We start from the raw sequence: 25,843 nt of genomic DNA, 5'->3' as shown, positions 1-25,843 counted from the left end.
TCTATTTCTTTTCCTCTTCTGCAATTTGTTTAATTAATTTTTTTGTCATTGTGGGCCCTCAAAAGAGTGCTCTCTATTGCACATGTGATTTGATTACTTGATCTGATGATTGCACGATATTTTCAGTTCTTATTGGAAGGGCATACTTGCTCATTTGTTCATCCAGATAAAGTTATAAATTTTGATTTACTGGGAAAGACAAAAACATGCTTTAACTCTATAGTCTATGTAACGAATGATGTTTTAGTGAAGTACTTTTTCTAAACATTTGATTTTTTCTTTATATGCAGGCTATTGACCCAAGAACCCGCATGGTTTTGTTCAAAATGTTAAACCGTGGTGTGTTTAATAACATAAATGGTTGCATTTCTACTGGAAAAGAGGTAACCTTCAATTTGCAGTGCACATCGTAGCGACAAGGCATCTGCTACTTGATAATTTCATTGCACCCGCGGATTTAAAAATAATATTATGAGAGAAGTTTGTGGAGCATAGAGCTACTTTAGCTGTTGACAGAGGAAAATAGAGAAGGCATCCCATACTACAAGTTGCATTTTTACTCACCATTCTGTATATCTATTATTAGAATAACACACTCAATATTAACTGTGGCAATTGATTTTTTTTCCTTTGTAGGCAAATGTATATCATGCAACAAAGACGGATGGCAGTGAGTTAGCAATCAAAGTCTATAAAACTTCAGTGCTTGTTTTCAAGTAAGATTTGGATTTTATACTTGCCTTTTCTCTTATAATAACTGGATACTCAAAGCTACGTCGGAATGCTGTTTATGGGCATTTTGTCCTTTCAGTACTTCTAAATTGTTTTGTTTCAAAAAGGTTTCCATGTGAACAAAGTACACACTTCCTTGTTGCAGGGATAGAGATCGATACGTTCAAGGAGATTATCGTTTTAGACATGGTTACTGCAAGCATAATCCTCGGAAAATGGTAAAGACCTGGGCTGAAAAGGAAATGCGAAATCTTTTACGGTATGACATATTCTTATTTAGCATCCTTTATTCATGATTTTCATTCCAGCAATTTGGCAAGATGTTTCTCAATGGGATTCTGTTGTTGAACTGGGTTTATTTTTGTGGGGAAAAAGAGGATGCATTTGGAAGCATAAGCTGTTGCTATCCTATATTTGTTCTGTCTCTCTGGCAGCCCGGTGCACGTAGCTCCCGCTTGTGCGGGGTTCGGCGAAGGGCCGACCACTTTTGTTCTGTTTCTCTATAAATTAAATTCTCACTTTATATAATTTTTATCTTCTTCTGCAATACTTCGCAAAATGCTTTCAGTTATTGAAATAGATAGATTTGCACTTCTCTCTCTTGTTCAGAGTTAGAGCAGAAGGAATCCGATGCCCGAAGCCGTTACTCTTGAGGCTTCATGTTTTGGTGATGGAATTTATAGGTAAAACTTGTGGTGATATTTGCTTATTCAACGCCTATCAACATTTTCCTACAGAAATGGTATCATATCATGATATAATAATTGTCCAAACATACGCCTTGTTAGCAGAACATCCCACAGAACAGTACTTTCAAAGGTATTATCAGTGCGTCTAATAAATTGAGTTGGTTCTCCTTCAGGAAAGGGAGGTTGGGCTGCTCCTCGTCTTAAGGATGCTAATTTGTCCGATGACAAGTTGCGTGAAACGTACTTTGAGGTACATGATGCATGCAAAGACTAACTACCAGTTGAAATGTCAGCTGAATATGGTCTTCTCCTATAGAGGAATGAACAAGGAACCACATAGTACCCAAACATTAGATTTTGGGCACTCTTATCATACCATTTTACAATACTTACTGCAGCTTATTTTCAGATTGTTACAACGATGCGGACACTTTACCAAAAGTGCAAGCTTGTCCATGGTGATTTGAGTGAATACAACATTCTTTATTATGAGGTAGTTGAACACTTCTGATTAAGCCTCTTTAATCTCTTTTATTTCCCTGTTAACCAGGTTCCTCATTCTTATTTGCTTGTTGTGCAGGGACACTTGTACATCATTGATGTTTCACAGTCTGTCGACCTTGACCATCCTTCAGCTTTGGATTTCCTGAAGGAAGATTGCTTGCATGTTAATGTGAGTAAAATTAAATTAAAATTGACCAGACATGGATAACTCGTGGTATTTAATACGTGTGCAATGCTGTTTTCAGGATTTCTTTGAAAAACGAGGCATTCCTGTCATGACAGTAACAGAGCTATTTAATTTTGTTGTGGATCAAAATATCGCTGATGAAGATGTTGATGATTACCTGGAGAAGGCATGTCCTTATTTTACTTTCAGTAGTTACATTACTTCGCAATCATCGATTTTTGCGTGATACTATGCTCATCCTTGGACAGAAGATCTGACGGGTTATCAATGTTGTGGTTACAACAGGTTCAACAAAAGATTTTGGAAAATGGAGATACAGCTGCAGATGATGATGAAATTGCTCCAACAGTCTTGGTGCAGGTAGGAATATGAATATTGTACTATGCATTTGTGCAGCTTTGCCAGAAATATACTCCCTTTGTCCCAAAATAAGTGTCGCTGAGTTAGTACAAAGTTGTACTGGAGTAGTTTACAACAGTGAGCATCTTCACTTCTCCAGTGAGGGACCTTAATATCTGAGGCATACGTTTATTTATTGCATATATCTGTTACTCGCCAATCATCACTATTTTATACTATGTTTCGATTCAAGGTATTGACATTACCTTTGTGGTACTCCCTCTGTCCGGAAATACTTGTCATCAAAATGGATAAAAGGGGATGTATCTAGACGTATTTTAGTTCTAGATACATCTCTTTTTATCCATTTTGATGACAAGTATTTTCGGACGAGGGAGTAACTGTTTTATCTCATGTGCACAATTCATTGGTCTGATTCCAGTTAGTCTTGTCTTCCAGATCTCTTATACGAGTTTCTAACTACTTCGTGTTTATTTTGTTTCTTTCATATGTTTGTGCTGTGTGTTATACAGTTTACTTACTAATAATATTACCTGCTTTGCTCTTTTTGATAGACGTTGGATTATGTGAAGCAATGTGAGGCAGATATTGTCAGCATGTCAATGATGCAACGCCCATCCGTTGGTTATGAGCCAACAGCAGATAAGCTTTATGACCAGCCACTGTTAGGATTTGTGCGGGCAAAAAATGAGCCTACCGAAAACAAGGAAGCACAGCCGGCACAAAAAACACGCGAAGAACCCTTGGACCTGCAAACTAAGTGCTCGTTGGAGAACAAGGAGGAAGATGAATCGGGTGACAGTGAGTCCTGCTCTAGCTCCGACGAAGACGGTTCGTGGCATGAGTCCACAAAGGTGGGGCCCGAAGAAAGGAAGGCTGCTCGCAAGGAAAACAAGAAGAAAGTGAAGGAGGAAAAGAGGGAAACTCGCAAGACGAAGATCCCCAAGGCCGATAAGAAGAAGAGGAAGAAAATGGCGAAGGCAAAGTGCAAGCGGTAATGGATCACTGCTGGCTGGCAAAGTGGCAATCCACATGGTTGACACCCATCAATTTTGTTATACAGATCTACTTGCACTCAGTGTTGTCTTCAATGGAAATGAGTGAGAAGTGTTGGATGCGCTTTCTTTTTGTAGTAGTCCTTCTAAATGTATTGCTTAAAAACCAAACTTGTAAAAGATCCGTCCTGCCGCAACATTATCAGATATTTTGAGTTGTGTGTATGCTTAATTCCGTCTGTTCTGTTGGTTACATCTTATGTGGCGATTTTCTAATGTAAACTATGGATGAGAACATCAACTCTTTATGGGTCTACAAAGTTCGCGGTAGATTGTTCTCAAGCCCAAATCGCATAGCAGAAGCAGGAAATTTTTGAATGTATGATGTGAAGATAAAGAAAGGAGACGGATGCCTGGACTGTTGTGATCCAAATCACCTAAACTTGCATCAAATAGGAGAGCGCCCCATTTGAAATTTCCCTTCCGTTTATCTGATTCCAAATATTTTCGGAGCACCCCTAACTTAACCCTTCAAGGTAAAGAGTTAAAAAAAATCCACATCTTACGGTTGCCCTTCCTTAGATTCGAAGGCGAGGTGAGCGAGCGAGCAAAGCAAACCCTCCCAAAACCACGAGCCCCTCCGCCGCGTCCCCGGCTCTCCTCTACCGAAGCCGACGCGAATGCCGGAACCGCGGGCCATCCTCCCGCTCCGCGCGCTGCCGCCGGACGCGCCGCTCCCCTTCCCCCCGCCGTTCCACCACCAGACCCCCGCCACCTCCGCCGCCACGGCCACGGCCACGGCCAGCGCCAGCACCACCCCGACCCCTCCCCCGGCCACGCCCCCGAATCCGACCCCTCCCCCGGCCACGCATCCCCACTCCTCGTCCTCCACGCGGCCGCCGCATCCATGGGAGATCGCCGCGCGCGCCTGGCTCGAGTCCTTCCCCGACGGCCGCCTTCCCACCGAGCCCGAGGTCGACGCTTACATCGACGCCCACCGCCCCGAGCTCCCATCCCTCCCCCGCTCCCAGCTCCACCAGCGCCTCCTCGCGCTCCGCGGCGACCAGGTAACCCATCTACCCTTTCCCTTTCCACGGTCGACGATTCGCGCACTGGATGGAATTATTACCTGATTGCTGCGTGGTTAAGTTTACTGGATTCATCAACTTGAGCTCTTAGAGTGGCTGCACGAATTGTGACATGATAGGTTTATGGCTGTGGGGTATCTTTTACATCAATCGAGGTGACCATTGTTTGGGGTTCCAAGTAGCACCAGTCATGCAAAAGTTACAAAAGTTCAAAAACAAAAACCATGCAAAACTTAACTTCTCAAAATTAGGTTTTCTGAAATCAGATCGTTATTACTTTTATTGGAACTCTAATTCGATCACATTAAATTCTTACTTCAGGTATTCAGCTATGTGCCTATGTTTATGAGCTTAATTAGCCCAATTTGATCTACACAATATCTCTTAAATATGCTTAGATGTAGCTTTCTTTTGCATTCCTCTAATCCTTCCAGTGACCAAGGAAGCTAAGTTCATTGTGCAATTTTTTTTTGTCGTTCCCATCAGGTTTTAGATCCAGACCAAAGTGCATTCCCATACAGGTTCCAGCGAACTGATCTCTGGAAGCCTGTGTATCAGTGGTTGGAAACTCTTGAGATGGACTCGCTAGTTACATCAAAGCAGATATCGGACTGGCTTGCATCGAACCCACAGGTGATGGATAGGCTGGTTGAGAAGCATTCCAAGTATCATCTGATACACTACAGCCAGCGGATGCACTTGAAGTTGCTCAAGAAGAGAGGGAAGTTGCCAAAGGTACAAAATTTTCTGAACCACTTTGATTGGTTCGTGGGTGAAATGTTTTTATTTTCTTTCTACTGGCTGAATTTGGTTAAACCTTTCCAAACAATACTACATTGGTATTTTGACATCAATTGTATTTATATTTATTCTTTAGGAGATGTGGGGTACTCTGATATGTTTCTGTTTTTCATGAATCAAATATACTATGTCTAATCTAAATTTAACGCCCTAGTAAAGTAGTATTAGCTTTTGTACCTTGTATTATTACAACAACAACAGCAAAGCCTTCAGTCCCAAACAAGGTGGGGTAGTCTAGAGCTGAAACCCATAAGATCTCGCAACCAACTCATGGTTCTGGCACATGGATAGCTAGCTTCCACTCACCCCTGTCCATGGGTAGTTCTTTGGTGATATTCCATTCCTTCAGATCTCTCTTTACGTACTCCTCCCATGTCAAGTTTGGTCTACCCTGACCTCTCTTGACATTATCAGCACAGTTTAGCCGTCCGCTATGCACTGGAGCTTCTGGAGGCCTGCACTGAATATGCCCAAACCATCTCAGACGATGTTGGACAAGCTTCTCTTCAATCGGTGATAGCCCAACTCTGTCCCCTATGGCCGTATATCATCATTCTGGACCCAATCCTTATGTGACCACACATCCATCTCAACATGCGCATCTCCGCTACACCTAACTGTTGAACATGTCGCCTTTTAGTCGGCCAACACTCAGCGCCATACAACATTGCGGGTCGGTTATCTCAGGCACAGTTATAGCTCTTTTATTTCAGCAGGGGAATGAACCTAGCCTCCTAAAGCAGCACATACTTCTTTTTCCGGTCTGTTACCTCAGGCACAGTTTTTTAGTAACACAGCTTCTTCTTTGCTTCATTAGTTATTATATGTGGTTATGCTAGTTTGAACTGTTGGCTAGTTAAGTTGCATTTGCAAGGAATCGTTTGAGGTAATAGTACTTAATACAACATACTCATTTTAGTATCTCATAGTTTTTTTTATTTGTTTCGGTAAGTTTATTCTGTGAATACATCTTCCTATCCTTGCAAATAATATTCTGATCGGCTGTTTCTCGATTGCTTGAGAATGGATGAAATCACATTCCATTTGCTCACTGTTGGATCTCCTCAAATGATTCTTACTGCGGATTTTGTCTTCCTCTCTGGAGATGACAGTGTGTTGGGTTAAGGTTCAGGTTCGGATGTAGATTCAGGGTGGAGGTTACCTGTGGGGAGCAGGGAGAGCCAGCGGGTGATCAACATGGCGGGGATAGAGGTGATGGCGGTAGCTGCTGGAGTTGGAAAAGGAGGGCCGCGAGAGAGATGACTGATAAAATGTGTTTAGGAGGATGGAGGGCGAGGCTGCTGCTTTCTGTTTGGATTTAGAGCATCTACAGCCGGGCGACCCAAACCCTCCTCAAATGCCAGGGTGGTCCGCCCGGTCACAAAATTTTGACCCAGACGGACGCATCAAACAGGCCTCAAACGCCCGGGCTGACCACCGCCCCTCATATCCAGCCCAAATATGGGGCGGATATGGGGGTGCCCGGGCGCGCCAGCCACGTTGGACCCGGCCCACGCTGGCCCACCTGACCCCACATATATTCGTCCCTATCCGCTCGCCGGACCAAACCCTAGCCACTTCACACTCCTCTCCCCTCCACTCCCTCCGCCACCCGAGCTCACCTCCGGCGATTTCCGGCCGTCTCCGGCATGGCGGGCAGCGGATCTGACTCCAACCAGTCCGGATCCGTTGACTGGGGTGTCACCCCGTGCGGGTTGGAGGAGGCAATGGCGGTCCACATTGCACTCCGCCGCTCCCGGGAGGACAGCGCCCGACCAATGGAAGGATCTGTCCGGCGCGACTCCATAGCGTCGGCTCAACGGGCGCTCGGGTCCTCTAGGGCTGGATCATCGCGGTCCCAGTAGCCGGAAAATCTCTCCTTCCCCATCACCGGCTAGGCAGACTATGAGTCCCACCGGGAACGGGAGGCCCGCCGTGGGAAGGAGAGGATAAGGGCCGCCGAGGCCCGTATCACGGCGGAAATGGCGGTGGCTGATGCGGCGGCGCGGGCGGCCGCAGAGGAGGAAGCCATCCGCGCCCGCCTTGTGAAGAAACGGCAGCGGAGGAACAGGCGCACCCTCGCCCGAGAGCAAAATCGGGCGGTCCATGCCATGGCCGGACTGCCACAGAAGGAGGAGAAGGAGGACAGCGACGACGAGGACAGCTCCGGCGATGAGCAGATCTGGCTCGATCCCTACTGCGTCTTCGACCGGTACTTCTGTGAGAAGGACGGCAAGGGCGCCGGGAAGGGCAAGGGCAGCCGTGGATGATCTCGACCATAGCCAAACATGCCAAATTTTGGTAGTCCGATGGCATGCCAGTAGTGATGGAGTAGCCGGACGATGTGTGTAATGCATCGACGTAGTTGCATGAGTTTGTATGGATTTGAGATATGATAATTGAGGTGTCCAGTTGTGAGAAGGCAAATTTGAGGCTTGACCGTTCAGTGTCCGCGGATGCGACCGGGCGTGTCCGCGGGCGTTTGAGGGGCCGGATTTGCAAAGTCCGGCTGTAGATGCTCTTAGATCCAACAGTTCACAACATTGACTGGTTTTAACAAAAAAAGCAAGCAACCGTAGTTCACAAGATCACATCAATTGACCTCTTTTGAACAAAAAACAATCTACCATGCAGCTGTTGGATCCATATATATCTTGTCCTTATTCTAGATGGTCCTTACATAATCTCGATTTGCGTTCTTTTCTTGTTCCCCTTTAACCTTTTTTTCCCTTGAAGATACTAAGCTTTACCAAATTGATGCTTAAATAACAGACTCTACAACTTTCTGCGGCTAGAGCCACATTCCAGCCAAGTGCTGTTCCAGTTGCCCCACCAGAAAGTGTGGCGACCTTACCGAAATCTCTACCTCCGGCGACAGGTTTTGCTTTCATTGATTCTACATCTTTTCTGGAAATTATATTTTTTTGGTCTCCTTGATCATATGCGTTCTGCCTTTCCATAGGTGGATTTCCAGGCGGCAATGCAAGCATATCTCCAGGTGGCAGTGCAAACAGATCTCCAGGTGTCAGTGCAAGCAGACTTCCAGGTGGCAGTACACCAATAAAGGACAAAAATATGTCTTTGTCCAAAAAGAAAGAAGCTCTCTTCAAATATGAACTGTATGCACCTAACTCTTGTACTGTTCTTACTTAGGGTTATCAGTTGACTTTCTCTGCTACATTATTAATGATGTGTGCTAAAATAACCATGCATGCATTTCAGTTTGACAGATTTGCAGAATCAATTGACCAGTGTGATGTTAAAGCACTGTCGTACTGTCGCCATTAAAGATACAGATTCACTGTATATGGATATTCAAAAGCCGGAGACCAACATATTATGTATACAAGAAGGGGCAACTACTGCAAGCGCATCAAACCCTGCAGATGTGCCAAAGATTTATGTCAATGAACAGCCAAAAGCAGGGGGAGTAGTGGAGAGTGAATTTGGCCAAAAGAGAAAGAGAAACCCAATCATTGTTACACCAGCGTGGTGTTACAGTGAAGCTACAACAGGTTTGTCCCTTTTCTTGGTGGTAGGATAGATCCTCTGTTGTTCTGTTCGATACAAGTTAATTTACGGACTTAGACACCCTTTTGGCTGGTCATTTGTGTATTCTATGGATTGTAGGCTTGCTCTTTAATTTGTAAACATACCATGCCAAAGGCCTTCCATTATCTGCAGTCATATAGTTGCAAATTTGTTGTTCTGATCCGTATCAACTATCAACTAAAAAGTCATGTTTCAGGAACGTCGGAGCGTGAACAGAATTCTAGTTCATATAGTGATGGTGCGAGAAGTTTTAATATATGGAAGGGACATGTTAATCCATCGTCTCCACAGAGATCTATAAAGAAAAATCTATTGTTCTGCCTAGAGGGGCGTGAAATCGGTAGCAACTGGTCTCAAGTTTGTTCTTATGGAGGTTATGCTGGAAGGAACCGTGAAAGATGGACCCCATTTCTTGAAGGCATGTTTGTTTTGATCTCTAAACAATATTGTTGTTCAGCAGTGTTCTGATATTTAGTTTTCATTTTGTAAATCATAATAGATTCTTCTTGATTTCAATATTTAGGATGGAATTCACCCGCAGTTCAGTTTGAAGGGCCTGCGGTACAAGCTGTAAGAAAAAGTTACCTATCTTGGAATGCAACTTCATGTGCTTATACATCAAGTGCTCCTTCTGCTCAGCCTCATGACAGGGTATGGATCTCTCAAATGCCTGGTAATGCAATTTGGTACAAGTTCAAATACTCCCTCCGTTCCTAAATATTAATCCTTTTAGAGAATCCAATGCGGACTACATTCAGAGCAAAATGAGTGAATCTACACTATAAAATATGTTTATATACATCCGTATGTACTCCCTATTGAAATCTCTAAAAAGACTTATATTCAGGAATGGAGGGAGTAGTTGATAACGTGATGAACTGATGTCTGGCAGTTTGTGTGCTCAAAGCTTATGTAGTATCAAACATAGTTTAAGAAGCCTGAAAGCAAACAGACAGTTGAACTGAAAAAACAAGAACCACTGTGTAAGTGTGCCAATAGAGGTACAAACCACGTCTGATTAACAAGTGATGATCATGCAAACTCTTTGGCTCATGCGGTTACTAACTAAGATCAATCAGAAGCTTGTGTAAGTTACCCTGTTGAGATCAAGGAAAAAAGTGGTAGCGTTAATTGTGCGTTTTGACACCGCCTTGCGCTTTTCTGACCAAAGTGCATGCTTAAAGCGCAATTATGCGCACAATAAGTGCAATTAAGCGCCAGCTTGCCTAGGCGTGTTTTTTTTAATCATGGATCGAGATAGAAAACTTAGTCAAATTCAAACCATAGTAATTGATACCCAATGCCAATGGTGATCACATGGTTAAATTGTGAGCTAAGTTGTCATTTCATCTTTATTTACTGACAAAGTATGCTTGGGCTTATGTTGACCCACTTCTACAAGTTTAGAGACCTAATGAACAATCATCAAGTTCAGAGACCCAAGCGACATGTCTGTACAAGCTGAAGGACCTATGATGCACTTTACTCTTTATTTTACCAATATACACATTCTGTTCTTAAATTCTGTACTTTGTGTTGGCTCAGCAAGGTGTACGCAAAGTTCTTGATGTAAAATTTCACCCAGAAGGGTTGCCCCAGCTTGTTTCTTGCTCTAATGAGGTTGGTACCTTTCATGATTACAACTGCATTTTCTACTCAAGATTTTATAGTAGTGAGGGGGTGCCCTGGGAGGCAGGCAGGCTGGCAACAAGCATGGCATTATAGCTGCTGTGAAATGCCTTGATACCTCCCTGTTGTTCTTTGGATTCCTATTTGTATTTTGTAGTTTTTTAAATTTCCTTCTTTTGATTCATATAAACATATTATTCCATCAATCCAGGCACCAAATGAATTATTGCTTTTCAATCTTCTTTCTGGGAGGGCTATTCAACTTAGAGGCCACAATACTAAGGTATGCCATACAAGTTCGTTTATGTTATATCTACCCACATATAAATAGAGTATCTTCTGCGCTAGTGAATCTATTCTGCCTTAGGGCTATTCAACTTAGAGGCCACAATACTAAGGTATGCCATACAAGTTCGTTTATGTTATATCTACCCACATATAAATAGAGTATCTTCTGCGCTAGTGAATCTATTCCGCCTTCCTTGTTTGTCCTTTTTTGTTGAATGGATCTTATTTTTGAACAGCTCTTTTGTCCTTTTGTGCTTGGAGAACAGTATACTTTAGACTTTACTAACTCGGATAAATAACTCAAGAGTTAAGACCACCGCCATAAGAAATACAAAATAAGTGGTTGTGTGACATGCTTAACCTTCTGTTTCCTGCAATATTTACTTGTCTTCATGATCAATTGTTTGTCACGTTTTTCTTTTTCAAGCATGTTCCACACAAGGAGAAAATGTGCACCCTGTTTCTTCCGTTACCATGCTATGACTACATAAAATAAATTCAGAAGTACAGTACTATGTTGCTCCCTCTGTAAAGAAATATAAGACCTTTTAGATCACTACTTTAGTGATCTAAAAGGTCTTATATTTCTTTACAGAGGGAGTACCATGCTAGTATTAACCACTCTCAACTCTCAGTACTCATTGTAAGATGCGTGTTTAATCCTTGTGCTCGTATTTGGCATGCCTTACTTTCTTTTTGCCTTATACTACGTTACAATTAGTGTTTCACTTGGTTATATTTTATTGTTCCCAGATCCAGTCAACCTCATTTGCAGTTAAAGGAGCAAGCGTTGTATCTTGTGGTTCTAATTTACTGAAGGTGACCCTGGAGTACTAATCAATGCAACAAATTAAGAACCGAATGATATTAATTTATTTTTTCTTTATAAATAAACAATAGGTATGGGACTGCATAACGGGCTCTTGCCTCTACACCCTGGGTGGCGATGACCAAAATTCAGTGGGGCATACTCAAAAAATCAATGCTATGGCAGTGAATAAGTGGCAGTCCTGTATGTCAACTCTCATGAGCTTTATTTCTGTGTGTTTAATATAAGCGTACCTATACCCGTCTTTCTTGTAGATGTCTTCTTTCGCTTCCTCTGTTTGCAGTTGAGTTGAGAGCTTTAATGGATAGGTCTGAGATCTGGCAATATGTTTATGTATGTTTAATATGTCACATTGTTTCTATGTATGTTTAATATGTCACATTGTTTCTTACACTTACTTTCCTTAGGAAACTATGACTGAATGACTTAAGTTTTAACAAGCAATTTCATATGATGGTTAGTTTTATGTATGATACTAAAATGTGCTGCCTACTGTATTGATGATTGTGGCCATGTCATTACAATTGATTGAGCCTATGTTAACTCCTGTATTTCTTTTGTCTGACCTATAACTGTATATAAAGCTTTGTTTAGTTACAATTAAATTTATTTTTCCAAAGCAAAGTATTATCAACAATTAGGAAAAGAAGCACCCCTTCAATTTGGTTTGTTCTGCTTGTATTTTCAAGTTCTTGTAGAAGATGGGCTTCTACAATGGTACCCCCTCCGTCCCAAAATTCTTGTCTTAGATTTGTCTAGATATGGATGTATCAAGTCACATTTAGTATTAGATACATCCGTATCTAGACAAATCTAAGACAAGAAATTTGGGACAGAGGGAGTATCACTTTCTGTATATGTGCTGATAAGTAAGTCCATACATTTGGCAATTTGAACTGCCCTCACATGATGCCCCGTCCATTTTTATAGGTTATCCCTTCCATTATAATAGTGATATCACTGTATCCTTTTGTTGCGCATCCTCTTTGCCTATGTGTTTTGGAAAATCAGTACAAAGGAGTATCACAGGGATACAGTTTTTTCCTTTTGGTACCTAAGCATTGTAGTGTTTTTGCTCTATTCAAACTTGTTGTTCTGCTCTAAATTGTTTATAGAGCATCTCTCCTTTAACTTTGGTTATTCTAGTTTTCAACATAGTGTACACTTGTAGGTCTGGTTGTCACTAGTGGAGCAAAAGGTGATGGGAAGCTTCTACTATGGAATGCTCTGAGAGGTGAACTCGCTTCTGATCTGAATTCAAACCTGAGGTAAACTGGATCCTTTCTTCTTCTGGAATACTCCTTAGTCCCTAAGTATTAAGATGCACACCATTCTGGTACTGTGCAGCCAAAAAGTTCCAAACATTACCTGTTAGGGCTATATTTAGCAAAAACAACAACAACAAAGCCTTTAGTCCCAAACAAGTTGGGGTAGGCTAGAGGTGAAACCCATAAGATCTCGCGACCAACTCATGGCTCTGGCACATGGATAGCAAGCTTCCACGCACCCCTGTCCATAGCTAGTTCTTAGGTGATACTCCAATCCTTCAGGTCTCTCTTAACGGACTCCTCCCATGCCAAATTTGGTCTACCCTGACCTCTCTTGACATTCTCCGCACGCTTTAGCCGTCCGCTATGCACTGGAGCTTCTGGAGGCCTGCGCTAAGAATTACCTGTTAGGATTCTTCCACAATTCTTCCACATCGTTTTTATTTTATTTGTGCATATTGTCTGTTCTCTTGTGACAAGAATCATCCGACGAGGAACACCTTCTAGCAAATTTTCTTCTCCCAGTAATGTTTTGTGTCATGCCCCAGTGAAACATCTCACTTCCTGCTGCTCCCTCCGTTCGGAATTACTTGTCGAAGAAATGGATGTATCTAGACGTATTTTAGTTCTAGATACATCCATTTTCGAGACAAGTAATTCCGAACGGAGGGAGTAGCATTTTGTGAAGTCCCAACGTTTAGTATATCTTCTGAGTTGTGGCTGCTCCATTGATATAATAGATTTTTGACAGGTGGAATTGGAAGCCCACACAAGTGATTTGCTTAGATCTTTGGCAAACTAATTCCCGTTTCATCTCCCAAAGTGTCGTAGCTTCCACTCCATGAGTTTCGGTTGACCCATGCATCTGTTAGGTAGTAGTAGCTAGTACCTATGACCCAGAACTCTGTGCCTGGCACATGAATGATATCCTCAGGCTAAGCTTCTAAAGGAACATACATGAAGGAGGTATCAGCATTATGACAGTTTTTTGTTCAGGTGCTAACATAAGTAAAGCCCAACGAATAAGAATTTAGTTGACGCTTTGTCATTCTAAAGATGGATTTTCTAGGGTTTACATGTCCTAATTAACTAATTAGGAAATTTCACCACAAATAGATGAACTTATATTGTGGGTCTATCTGGGTCAAGAACTATGGAACTGAACATTTAGGTCAATTAACTACAGAACTGTGCATTTCGGGTGAAAGAATTTGTTAACCAAGAGAAAGAGATAAAAAATGGGCCATCCATGTGAGTACTAGATGGTTACTGAAGGAATTGCCACCTCAGTAACACATCAGCATGTGTACTCTCACGTCCTATCCATGTCAACCATTTCCAAACCCACCTTTGGATCTTCATCTTTTATGGTCAGTCCAACAAGTTTGTTGATCTGGATGCACCCACTCGCAATTTCATGTACCTGTGGTAGTATGGCACAATTTCTGCAAAATGTCTACTATTCGTTCATTAAATACGCAAAGAGAGATCTGAAGGACTGGAAAATCACCAAAGAACTAGCCATGGACAGGGGTGCATGGAAGTTAGCTATCCACGTGCCAGAACCATGAGTTGGTTTTGAGATCTTATGGGTTTCAGCTCTAGCCTACCCCAACTTGTTTGGAACTAAAGGCTTAGTTGTTGTTGTTCATTAAATGCACAGCTCTTGTTCTGTCAGTAGCACTCAAAGCACGCTTGTGGCTTGTGCACATGATACCCACATATTAAGTGCAAAGCATATTCGCTTAACCATGTCTTCTGTTAATTTTTGGGTCAGATAGTGCAAAGCTTAGTGTTCCCTAGTTCACATATTTAGTGGTTTTATGTTTCTAGTTTCCTCCTACGCCTGTGCGTCCCCATAATTCTTATTCATCTTGTCATAGATGTAAACATTATCAAATTCTTTGCTGATGCAGGTCACAGGATATGGTGTATCCTTCGATTGATACAATGGAGTTCTGTAGTGAGAATCTTCTGGCATGTGGAAGTGACTGTGATTATGGTGGCTCAGCTGTGGTACAACTATGGGATATTGAGTCTCCAGAATCTTACTTATCTTTCTCTGCAAGCGATTCGGTATATATCATTTTTTTAAGTTTCTTACTGAAAGTTGTAGAAGTGAACACTGAGCAGAACACTAACACGTTTCATTCACAGTATATTACTTCCCTTAAAATCAATCCTGCTGGCAACACTATCATTACAGGTTATGTTCCTTCTCTGCTGTGTATAGTATCTCTCTATTGCAGCCAAACTAACACTGGGGTTATGGTTATTTCCTCCAATAGCAGGTTCTGGTGATGGGACTATTGGTTTATTTGACATCCGTGCTTGTTCTGCAATTAATCATTTGTCGGTGGGGTCTGGTTCTGAGGTAGTATTCTTAATTCTTTCCATCAGTTACCAGACATACTGGTTGTTTTGTGTTAGTGTAGTTCTTAGACACTTCCTTTTAATTATATTTTCCTGGGTTTACTCATGGGTACTAGTGTTTGCTGTTTGTACTTTGACCAAAGCTGGCATCAGTGCATCACCCTTACCTTGTAACTCAAACACGAAACAATGGGTGTGCCCTAACGTTCTGCCTTATCTGCAAGCTGTCATCAGCCCCCCTGTAAATTTTGAGCCCCATTTCCTCTTGGATGCCTATTCAATGAATTGGAAGGAGGGGATATGTAACTTCAGTCAACATTAGTGTAGAATTTGTTTCAAACTTCCCAATTGCTCAATTGACTTGGTTTTGATATCTTATGGCTTTCAACTTTCAACTCTAGCCTACCTCAACTTGTTGTTCATTTGACGGCACATACCATAGCTCTTTTCGAGAGCATATAGCTCTACGCATTGAAACAGTTCCTTGTTCTTTGGGGCTTATTGTGTCCATTAATCTGCCACAGTTAGTAGAATCTGAAATTTTTGGGTGGAGTTTGCACGGATCATTTGTAAATTATGTCATGTCTTATTGGTTCTCGTCTAAGGATTACGGATGCATCTGTATTGCTGAAAGTGACATTTTCTTTAAGCTTACTGTGTCTTCTTGGTGGATTTTTTTCTTCAAGCTTCCATTCTGCTTATTTGAATGATATTAACATGTTTCTTCCATAAGAACTAATAATTGCTGTATTGGTGCTCAACAGGTTACATCTGTTTCATTTAGCAACTGTGGTACCTATTTTTCTGCCTCTAGCACATCAAATAACACTTTGGTTTGGGATACAAGACTAGTTCCACTAAGTCACACCAGAGATGTTTTGCGAAGCAAAGACATGCGTTTTTTCCGGCCTTTACATTGCTTGAGCCATGGCAAGCAGATGCCAACTGCAGAATATACGAGCCAACTACCAGGGTAATTGCATTAAATATAAGTTTGGCATTGTTTTAGCTAATGATTTTTTGTTTTCAGAAATGTTTGTGGTTATTTATGATCTTTGTTGGTGAGCTAACTGGGACTCATTTGTTTTCTGAATTTGACAGTAGTTTTTGACCCGATCTGTGATTTACTGTTTCAAAGTAATCTGGCATACTCTATCAACCTACATGACACATCATTCTCTTCTGTTTTATTTTGTCCAGTGATGAAAAATTTGCGACTTTGCACAAGAAAATGCCAACTCCACAATACAAGAATGTATTTGTATGGATGAACATCTTTTTTCTATAGTAAAATTTCACATTGTGCTGCTCCAGTAGCTGAAGATACATAGTCCAGCATTGAAATTTCTTGCCTGTGTCCACAGCTCCATATGTATTGGCTGATTTAATAGCACAGAAGGTGCTAATTATTGTCGCAAAATACAAATGAGCACTGGCATTGCCATGAAGATTTGGAGATAGCTAAATAGAAAATTAATCTTAATTACTAATTGTGGTAGTAATCCTTCCTTGCACCATTTCCCTGTTATTCTCCTGCTCGGAGAACTGTACTGCTAAACTCTCTTTCTGTTCAATGAAATGAAACGCAAAGTCTTTGTGTTTTCTCGAAAAAAAAGTACATTAGTATGTACACACTCTTGTGACTAGTAGTCTACCATGTTACCGCCTTTCTAGCAGCATAATCTGAATATAGATGAATGCGTAATTAGCTGATAAAATGTAAGGTACTACCTCCGTCCTGGTTTATTGGTCTCCTTTGTATTTTGTGCCAAATTTTGACCTTAGGTTTAACTAACAAAATGTTAATGCATGTCATAAAAAATTATATCGTTGGAAATCTAAGGTCAAAATTTGGCACAAAATACAAAGGGGACCAATAAACCAGGACGGAGGTAGCAAGTCACAGCGGTAGACCGCTCACCATACTTCGGCTTGGATAATTAGCTGACTATGGTTGGCCATAAAGATCATCCTATATTTATTGTACATCTCATTTGGTATCACTCGGTGCCTTGTATATAGTTCATTTTTCCAGAACTACATACATTGTGTTTTGACAAAAACTGTTGTCTTTGTTACAGACATGTCGACGAGGGTGATCAGGGGGTAAATGCCACACAGTGGTTGCATAATCAACCTGTCCTTGTTACTGCAAGCGGTGATGGCAGGTGAGTAAAAATAAGTCAATGAATATGATCATTATACTTCTGTTATTCTTGTAAAATGTGCTCAACTGATTGACCTGCAGCGTTGGAATGTGGGATGTTACTCTAGGCAAGCCTTGTGTCAGACATATCGTCACTCATAATCGATGTGCCAACGCTGTAAGCATCATGTGCTCCAATATTTTCTACTGCTGGTCCTTCAGCAAACTTTTCTGATGTTTCAAGTTTTTCATGAAACAAATTCCAGGTTGCTGTGGCCCCCAATGATGAATACATCTCCACAGGAGGAAGTGACCAAAAAGTTGTGAGTTTCTGTTTGACATTTTAGTCAGTTCCCTTCGATGGGCGTTATAATGCATGGATGGGGGTGGTTTAGTGTGTCTGCAACAAACAACAACAAAGCCTTTAGTCCCAAGCAAGTTGGGGTAGGCTAGAGGTGAAACCCATAAGATCTCGCAACCAACACGCCCCAACGAAAATCTTTTGGGTTTCATCTCCATAAGAGTGGCTGAGTTTTTACGTTGGCTCGCCAAGCCTATCACAACCCTCCTCCTTTACCCGGGCTTGGGACCGGCTATGTTGAGACAACATAGGCGGAGTTTTAGTGTGTCTGCAACCACAGAAAAAATATAATAAGAAGTTGGCACACAACTTCCTGTATTTCATCCTGTTGTTTCTGGTAAAAGGGTGACTGTTTGCCTCGTTTCTTATGTTTAATAACTGCTCTTGCTTGATTTGGCAGGTTTTGTATCATAATAGAAATGGGTGTGCACATCTTAATTGGCGTCTTACGTACCCTCTGCCTGGAACTGATTAATATGCTGCCAGAAATTGTGCGATGATTGCACTAATTGTAAGTCACCTATTTTGTGCTTCTTGCATTCTTGAGCTTGCACACAGATAGTTAAAGGAGCAGAGCTTTACTCAGTGATATAATAATAAATACATGAATGTTGTATCAATACATATGAATCTACTGATTCACTTCTGCAATAGCTTTGAGTAGTATTGTTAATTTCACATCTAATGAGACCAGAAAGAAAGGGATAATTAAATTGATGAAAGGCCTTGTTTTGTGGAGACCCCTGATGTTTTATCTTCATCATGGACTGTACAGCTTCTGTTATTCCCCGCCTTACTCTGCATACTTCTGTCCCTAACTTTTCTTATATGCATATCTTTTTCAGCTGAGTTATCTGAAATAGGTTGTTGATCTACAGAAGAAACTCTGTGGCTTGAAAAGGAGGTAGAGCGATGGCTGGTATTGAAGCCTCTGCTGGATGGACGACTGCAGCCTGTGTTGGGCCTTGATATAAATGAATTTTCATTCCTCTTAACAAGTTGAGTCTGTACCTTTTTATTCTCCTGTAAAGAGAATTTATCAACCTGACTGGTGATAGTTTTCTAATCCTAGTGAAACATTAACACAGTTATGAGCCATATTAGGCAACTCACTGTAACACCGATTGAGCAATAGCTACTCACCCGTTGCCTGCATCTCTCTTCTTCCTTTTCCTTCAGTGTTAACATGTACTGTTTCAGCATTTCCAAAAGGGGAAGCTGCAAAAATTAATGTTAGCAGTTATATTCGTGAAATGGTTTTCTACTTTTTGTATATGGTGGCAGACAACATAAAATTGGAGGCTGAGCATTGATGTCATGCTTACCATCATATGTTGCATGAGCCGCCGTGATATTAGGCTTTGTGTGTGTGTTGTGTGTGCTGTGATGAGTGTATTTTTGTTTGGCGTGCGGCCTTAAACTCTTGTATCTATTTAACTTGCTTCTCTGTTTAATGAAAAGTTGCACAAATGTTTTTTTTGCACTTCATCTAAAGAAATATTGAACCAATTACTCGACCATCTGTCTACCTGAATGTGCATGAGTTTTGAATATGTACCAGACTGTTCAAGCCAGATGCCTTATTTCTTTTATCAAGGTTATTATTTTTGCAGTAGAGTTAATAATATCACTTTCAGGTTCTTACTAGCTCAAATTTAAGATGGTTACTGAAGTCTGTAATTTAGAAAATTTAAGTTCAGTGTTACACGTTGCTCATGTATCGATAATATTTGATGGAACAGTCAAGATCAGTCATGCAAGGTAACACAAGGTTTTTTGGCTCTGCGACATAGTGCATTTTATATATTTCAAATTTATGTTGTACATTTTAACAGACATATCACCTCATGAACTAACCTGCAGGAATTTTGTTATTTACCTTTCTGGGAGTAATATGATAATAGGCTTCTTCCAGTGATCCGCTGACTATTACTGTTTTTTTCAAATGCAGCGTTATAGGGGCATGTCATATGTGACTGCCATTTTGACTATAGCTATCCGTAAGCTATACCTTTTAGTTTGTCATTTTACAAGTATGTTGCTCGGTTGTTGGATTCATTGTTTACTATGTTTCCACTTTGTGAAGATGCTCTTTCGCATTTCAATGCTAAATTTCATGCTTGTCATTTGGTTTTTTGTTAACTGACAAATTCATTATACTCACCAAAGAGTTAATGTCAGTCCTCTTTAATGAAAGCCAAAAATGAAGTTGTAATTTAAATGAGACTGCATGACTAAATGTCCTTCAAGAGAAGATATTATAATACTTCAATATGCTTGTTCATAATTTTTATTTGGGAACTCCCATACCAGCAGCAGGCCAAGTCTTGGCTGCTCAGCCCGAGCCAAAGCAAGCTGGTGGAGAAACAGGCAGATCTAGCACAGGATGAAGGAGCTACTACCTGATAACAATGACAGGTAATGCTACGGGCTTGAGGTGTCATGGCCGCCCAGGAAGTGGAGATTCACTTCAGGAGGCCACACAGTTCAGGATGGCGAGTGGCAGTGGCTAAGACCAAAGCCTAGGTTAGGATGGGCAGTTGGTCAGATCTAGTATGGATAGTTGGAGTCGGCGGCTCTCCTAGGCTTCCCTCATCTGGGATCCCTGGGGAAGAGGATCAAGTTGGGATACCAAGCTGTGATCTCTTGTATATTGAGAGCACCCAGAGAGCATATACATAAGATGAACCGTCATTAGGTTATTTCCTTTTAAAATAATTGTTATTCCCTCCGATCCATATTACTTGTCGCTCAAATGGATGTATCTAGATGTATTTCAGTGCTAGATACATCCGTTTGAGCGACTAGTAATATGGATAGGAGGGAGTAGAAGATCAGGTTCCGAACCTTATCTGTTTGTTTAAGCAATTTATAGAGTACTGGACCCTCTACGATTATGTTTCTTGCAATTCAAAGACAAACTACATCCAGTAGGGAACTGGGCCAACTGGCCAATTCCAGTAAGAACAGTTTGGACTCTGTAGATTGACTTGTTCATTTCCAAAATTCTTTTTCTTCTGCTAGAACACTAAGTTCTGAGTGCTGTATGGAGGGCTGAATTCTGTTTTTATTCGAAGTTATAAGCTCTCACCTCATCGTAGTAGAAGATCTTTTTTCTCCCATGTTCCCAGATCTCTGTCTTTTCAATTAGAAGCTCTACCAAGCCTGCAACTTCTTCTAGTTAGTATGTCTTCTCTATTGACTTTCCTTCCATTGTTTTACTTAGTAGCTCTGTGCTTACCTGGAATTTTGTTTGCTATAATTCTAGCACGTTCCGCGCGTTTCAAGTGCCTGTGGGCTCCTCTGCTTACTGAGTACCTTCTCTCATCCTGTAGAGAGAAATATAATTAGCTGAAAGAAATCTTTTACTTGGAGTGAAGTTATCAGGCAGGTACTGCACCCTGCTATATTCTTCTAGCCACCGCTCCTCATCACATGAAGTTATCCATTTTTCGACTTTGTCCATTATTTCTTTACGGCTTGTGGCCTCCTCTTTTGTTTTGTATATATATCCATCCATTGTCTTAAGTAGATTATCGTGGTCCACATCTCCTGTACATATGTTTTTTAGACAATAGTGGAGATGTTATTTGATGCAATGGAAAGTATACTTATTCCTTTAAACAGAAGGGAATGGAATACGACTGGTGGAGCGCACCTGACATTATCAGTTCCATTATGTTGTCCATTTCTGTCTGGTAAGGCACATCCATGTGGGATATCTTGCAAATTTCCTCAATCTCAGCTTTCTTTTTGATGAATAGCTCTTTCATTTTGCTTGCTTTTAACTGATCTAGTCGCTGAACTTCAGATTCAATCTATTCATCCAATATAGCAATATTAAATACATAGCTGCTGAAGGGTGCAGCTAGTAAAATTAATGCAGCATAACTCGGATGAGGTTCTTGTCTGGGGTTTACCTGCTGAATTTTCTCTAGTCTTAGACTTCCAGGACCTAGCATACCATTGGCTGAAGTCAATGAAAATATATTAATTTGCCCGTAAGGCTGGCGTTCTTCCATCGCAGTATCTAGTATATTCCATAAGTTTGCCAAGGCTTTTCCAAGGCTGTGGAGCTGCAAAGTAACACCTGCATCAGTAGGTAGTTCTGCAAATTCCATGTTGTGTGGGATATGTTTGGAACTAGGAAAATCACTAACATTCGGATGCTACAATAAAATTATTAAAGAGTTGAATATCTATATTTCTGAAACTGACTAGGCAAGTTTCTTATAAATGTCTTGAGCCGGTTTTCTTGATGGCGTTGAACTTGGAATGCTACCGGGCGCAAGTCTAGCTTTAACTTCCGAGGTGTTTTGGCACTTCTTCAGTTCTGTTTTGTACCTTTTGCTATCATTTTCCTGGTTCCTGGTGCTGTTTGTTACGTTAGAATATTCTAATAATCCCATCAGGTCTGTCAACCTCATTATAGAAGCATTTGAAGCAGCATAATATATTACCTTTTCCAATCTGTGGTTCTTCTCTTCTTTAAGCTGCTGGACCATAGTATTGAGCTTGTTAAGGATGTCGTCACTGATGTTCTTTTTCTGTTGTTCATTTGCTCCAATTAGCAAGCTGGGGTGAACACTAGCAAGAACGTTTGAGGGATCCATCCCCATAATCTTTGCGAAATTGCAAATTAGAACTTTATACTCTTCAACTTTGCACAGGCGATCGCCCTGAAAGAAAATAAAATATGGTTGGCATGTGAGATGAACAGGACGGTTGTAGCACAAGTTTTCTGTTTCTATGTACCTTTTCTCTTTTAAGTCGTTGCAGCTCACTTTGGTGCTCCTCAAGTTTCTTGAGTGACAAATCATCTTCATTTACTGTGACAACTTCATTCTCCGAGCGTCCTGCTATTTCGGAGGCGATTCTCTGTACTTCAGTCTGAACCTCTGTGAACTGTTTTAGTCTGGCTTCTTTTTTCATTTGCATTTCTTGCAGGGCTGGTGTGATGGAATTCAGCTGCTCCTTTAGAGTGCCATTCATTTTCTCAGGCTGCAGAAAGAAAATTCAGGTTAGTCTTTTTCTTAATGTTTCCCTTGTGAATGTGATCCAATGAAAATGCCTTTCAGTTGAGAGTTATACTCGGCCTGGGAATGATCTTTCTCCAAGGGAAAGAAGTAGGTTGGTAAATTCTGCTTCAGATTCAGCCAATGCTTGATGCAGTTGAATCCGCAACATATTAGCACTATTTACTTTTCTCCTGTAAACTTCTTGGCACTCTTGCTCTAGCTCTTCCAGTATTCTTTCCCTCTCATTTTCCTCTTGTCCAACCTCGTCCCATATCATCTGGCACCGTATGGAGTTAAAAAAGTATAAGAACATCATCGTCTCCTTGTGCAAGAGAAACTGGGGAGGAGAAATTTGTGCACCTTTAGTTCTTGAAGCAAGTATGTAGATGAGGACTCCGGCAGAGCCAGGCATCGAGCTGTTCCAGCCGTCCTGAGTGACCCCATCGCCGAGAACTTCCGACAATCTCGAGGAAAAAAACGCGGGAGCAACCCAAATGGGCGTGCTACTTGCTTAGAGCTTGCATTGGAGGGTTGAGAGATGTGTAAGTAGTGAGTGGATGGATGCTGCGAGTGGCTTTAGACGCTGGTTTTGCTTCCAAGACAAGTAGCACGCCTGTGGTAGGTGTCGCCATGAGCTGAGCCAAAGCCTGAAGCTTTAGGTACAAGGCTAGTTGCTTTGTTGCTTCTTTATATATTTTTCTTGGTCGCTGGCCTCCGTATTTTCAAGTTGGGCAGGTATTGTCTACTCGCACCTTTCCTTTTTTTCGTGGGTCGCATTGAAACGAAAAGATGAGTGTTCCAAATCAGTGATGGTGCTCTGCATCCATCCTCATTGGATTGAGTTCAACGGGCTCTCTGTCGGCGGCGAGCTTGCAGCTGAAGAAGCCGAGCGCACAAATGGGTGCTGCTTTTTGGGACATGTGGATTGCTTTGAGAAGGAAAGGTTACTCGGTGGTTACTGGCTGGTAGACCTGAAAGTAACGGGCCAATTGCTCACACCATTAATCGAGTAACTTGATTTGCAGGTAAGCGTGTAGTAGTTTCCTGGGCATGGCAGTTGCTATTTCCGGCCACGTGGTATCTTCTTCTGCCCAGCTGCCTGCCTGGTTCTCTCTGTTCCTTAACGTCTTAACGGCCTGCGGTTCTATTTGTGGATTGCTGAATTTTCCAGCGTCCACGTTTTTTCACGTGAATTTCAGTCTGAAACGGCAGCTTTGGTATATGTTGTCATGCCGTGCCTTTGTTTCTTTCTCGCGTTGGCGTGTCACCTCGCATTTGTGGAACTCGCAGTCAGCGAGGTCTGTATAACGACGTCCGATCTCACGGGCTAGCTTTGTCGGCTACCAGCTTCGGTTCACAGGGCTAAAGATTGTTCGGAAAATCTATCTGGGAGACGTCTGCTGGTTTTGTCCTCGTGTGCGGTGCGCTAAAATTAAGTTCGGGCGAGCGAAGAATCGGATGGACGGTAGGGGAGGACGTCAGCTCGCTCGAATGAGGTGAGTAGTGTAGGACGATAGGCGGGCATGGGAGGCCTAAACAAAGCCACCGATTAGCAGATCAGTGGCGTAAAACGAGGCGGTGGTCGCTTGTGGCATTTTGTTGGTGCAGTTGTTGTAGAGATGATAGGATGCAACATATGTATATTCATGGGCATTCAGTGCCAATTTATAGATGTATAGGGAGATCATCACGTCCAAGACTAAACCCTATGAGATAGCGCAAATTAGTGTACATAAGGCGCTAAACATCCCTGCCCGCAGTGGAAGTGTCGGCGCTGACACATAGTCTGGACCGAAATTCCTCAAAAACCGACGTCGGTAACCTCTTTGTCATGATATTCGCAAACTGATGAGAGGTAAGCACGTGAAAAACTCGAACGTGACCAAGAGCCACCTGCTCACGAACCAAGTGGATATCTAGTTCAATATGTTTTGGCGCCATTGCCCATGATGATAGTAGTGGAGGCGTAAAAGAAGTCGTGGTCCTCCGTGCAAGGGTTACCCAGACCCACCCACAGTTAGCTCGGCTCCTTCCATTCATACCAAAGCCATCTCAGCCGCAAAGCACGAGCAAACTTGTCGGTGTTGATGACACCTAGGCCACCATAGCTTGTAGGCCGACATACCATTTCCCAGTTGACTTTGCATTTTGCACCGGTAGTTTTGTCCGAACCGGACCAAGGAAAAGCCCGCTCAATCTTGTTGAGGTTGTTGAGGGAGCCCCGCAGGACAATGAGGGGTGTGATGGAGTACACAGCCTGGGAGGGACGACCGAACGAACAAGGGCCATGCACCCAATGGTGGTGATGTTTTTCCCGTCCCAGGTAACCTGTTTTTCGGCTGCCTTGTCCTCAAGGTATTGGAAGTCAACTTTCCTCAGCTACCACACAGAGAGCGGAAGACCCAAATATTTGATTGGGAAGGACACTCTTGATGCGGGCATACTTCGAAGGATGTGCACTAAATCAAGGTTGGCCCATCAATGGGCACCACTGAGTTTTTATGGAAGTTGGTGCAGAGACCCGTCACAACACCAAAGCCCTTTAAGATCACAGACAAGTTGTCGATGTCGCTCTTAATTGGTGCCATAAAAACAGCCGCATCATCGGCGTAGAGGGAGGTTCTCACCATGGCACCCCGTCCATGCTCAAGATCAACCGAGACACTGTCATCACCGGCCACCGTGTCCGCGAATTCTTTACCCTTTGGATGCTCATCCACGACTTCCATCTCGACGAACACTCCGAGGATGACATTATACAGAAGCACTCTACGGACGGTTCATACTCGACGTTGTCCGCGTACAAGGCGCAATTCCTTGGTTTGACACTCCCCCCATGGACTTCATGGTCTGGAATGTATGGGCGCCCTCGAAAGTCAAATTCTTCGCTTGGTTGGCCTTGCAAGATCAGATTTGAACCGCCGACCGGCTTGAGAGACGTGATTGGGCTAATTATGGCCTTTGCCCCTCTGCAAACAAGAGCAGGAGACAAGCATCCATCACTTCGTCAAATGCCGTTTCAC

The 25,843-nt window shown here is 42.2% G+C and overlaps 3 protein-coding genes across 4 annotated transcripts in view; 2 read left to right on the top strand and 1 right to left on the bottom strand.

Moving 5' to 3' along the window:
- The window catches only part of LOC119330226 (serine/threonine-protein kinase RIO1-like), a 5,550-nt gene extending 1,823 nt beyond the window's left edge, over positions 1-3,727 (top strand). The window contains exons 3-12 of the mRNA XM_037603342.1: positions 291-383; positions 637-716; positions 878-991; positions 1,342-1,415; positions 1,595-1,671; positions 1,831-1,914; positions 2,002-2,094; positions 2,171-2,278; positions 2,398-2,472; positions 3,027-3,727. Of these exons, the coding sequence (XP_037459239.1) occupies positions 291-383; positions 637-716; positions 878-991; positions 1,342-1,415; positions 1,595-1,671; positions 1,831-1,914; positions 2,002-2,094; positions 2,171-2,278; positions 2,398-2,472; positions 3,027-3,470 (1,242 nt within the window). The 3' untranslated portion in view covers positions 3,471-3,727. The remainder of the gene's footprint in view (positions 1-290; positions 384-636; positions 717-877; positions 992-1,341; positions 1,416-1,594; positions 1,672-1,830; positions 1,915-2,001; positions 2,095-2,170; positions 2,279-2,397; positions 2,473-3,026) is intronic.
- Positions 3,728-4,132: 405 nt separating this feature from the next.
- On the top strand, positions 4,133-18,785 carry LOC119330224. The gene is made up of 21 exons (XM_037603339.1): positions 4,133-4,534; positions 5,042-5,290; positions 8,129-8,234; positions 8,319-8,475; positions 8,579-8,871; positions 9,105-9,326; positions 9,432-9,559; positions 10,454-10,528; positions 10,749-10,820; positions 11,579-11,644; positions 11,726-11,837; positions 12,826-12,922; positions 14,839-14,998; positions 15,080-15,128; positions 15,214-15,296; positions 16,060-16,268; positions 17,377-17,463; positions 17,544-17,619; positions 17,708-17,764; positions 18,203-18,313; positions 18,648-18,785. The coding sequence occupies exons 1-20, from the start codon at positions 4,148-4,150 to the stop codon at positions 18,275-18,277; spliced, it is 2,760 nt and encodes a 919-aa protein (XP_037459236.1). The 5' UTR covers positions 4,133-4,147; the 3' UTR covers positions 18,278-18,313; positions 18,648-18,785.
- Positions 18,362-23,467, bottom strand: LOC119330225 (65-kDa microtubule-associated protein 8-like). Of its 2 annotated transcripts, none has more exons than XM_037603340.1 (11): positions 23,181-23,466; positions 22,894-23,097; positions 22,558-22,803; positions 22,263-22,481; positions 21,723-21,878; positions 21,461-21,620; positions 21,203-21,354; positions 21,044-21,131; positions 20,894-20,967; positions 18,946-19,020; positions 18,362-18,825 (listed from the first exon to the last, which is right to left on the bottom strand). In XM_037603340.1, exons 1-11 carry the CDS (start codon positions 23,262-23,264, stop codon positions 18,511-18,513), a joined length of 1,773 nt encoding a protein of 590 aa, XP_037459237.1. In that variant the 5' UTR covers positions 23,265-23,466; the 3' UTR covers positions 18,362-18,510. The 2 variants fall into 2 exon arrangements, with proteins under 2 accessions (XP_037459237.1, XP_037459238.1); XM_037603341.1 differs by having other exon boundaries at positions 18,755-18,870; positions 23,181-23,467.
- Between the last annotated feature and the right edge of the window lie 2,376 nt (positions 23,468-25,843).

The sequence above is a fragment of the Triticum dicoccoides genome, chromosome 7A, assembly GCF_002162155.2.
Source record: "Triticum dicoccoides isolate Atlit2015 ecotype Zavitan chromosome 7A, WEW_v2.0, whole genome shotgun sequence".
Lineage (NCBI taxonomy): Eukaryota > Viridiplantae > Streptophyta > Magnoliopsida > Poales > Poaceae > Triticum > Triticum dicoccoides.
This window is presented reverse-complemented; position numbering and strand designations above follow the sequence as displayed.

Bases quoted from the DNA above. Each gene is read 5' to 3' on its own strand.
- LOC119330224 (XM_037603339.1), top strand. From the start codon at position 4,148: ATGCCGGAACCGCGGGCCATCCTCCCGCTCCGCGCGCTGCCGCCGGAC. The intron at 16,269-17,376 runs GTAATTGCATTA...TCTTTGTTACAG, and splicing joins TATACGAGCCAACTACCAGG to ACATGTCGACGAGGGTGATC. The intron at 17,765-18,202 runs GTGAGTTTCTGT...TTGATTTGGCAG, and splicing joins GAGGAAGTGACCAAAAAGTT to GTTTTGTATCATAATAGAAA.
- LOC119330225 (XM_037603340.1), bottom strand. From the start codon at position 23,264: ATGGGGTCACTCAGGACGGCTGGAACAGCTCGATGCCTGGCTCTGCCG. The intron at 21,621-21,722 runs GTAAACCCCAGA...TTGGATGAATAG, and splicing joins GACTAGAGAAAATTCAGCAG to ATTGAATCTGAAGTTCAGCG. The intron at 18,826-18,945 runs GTGAGTAGCTAT...TTCTCTTTACAG, and splicing joins AAGAGAGATGCAGGCAACGG to GAGAATAAAAAGGTACAGAC.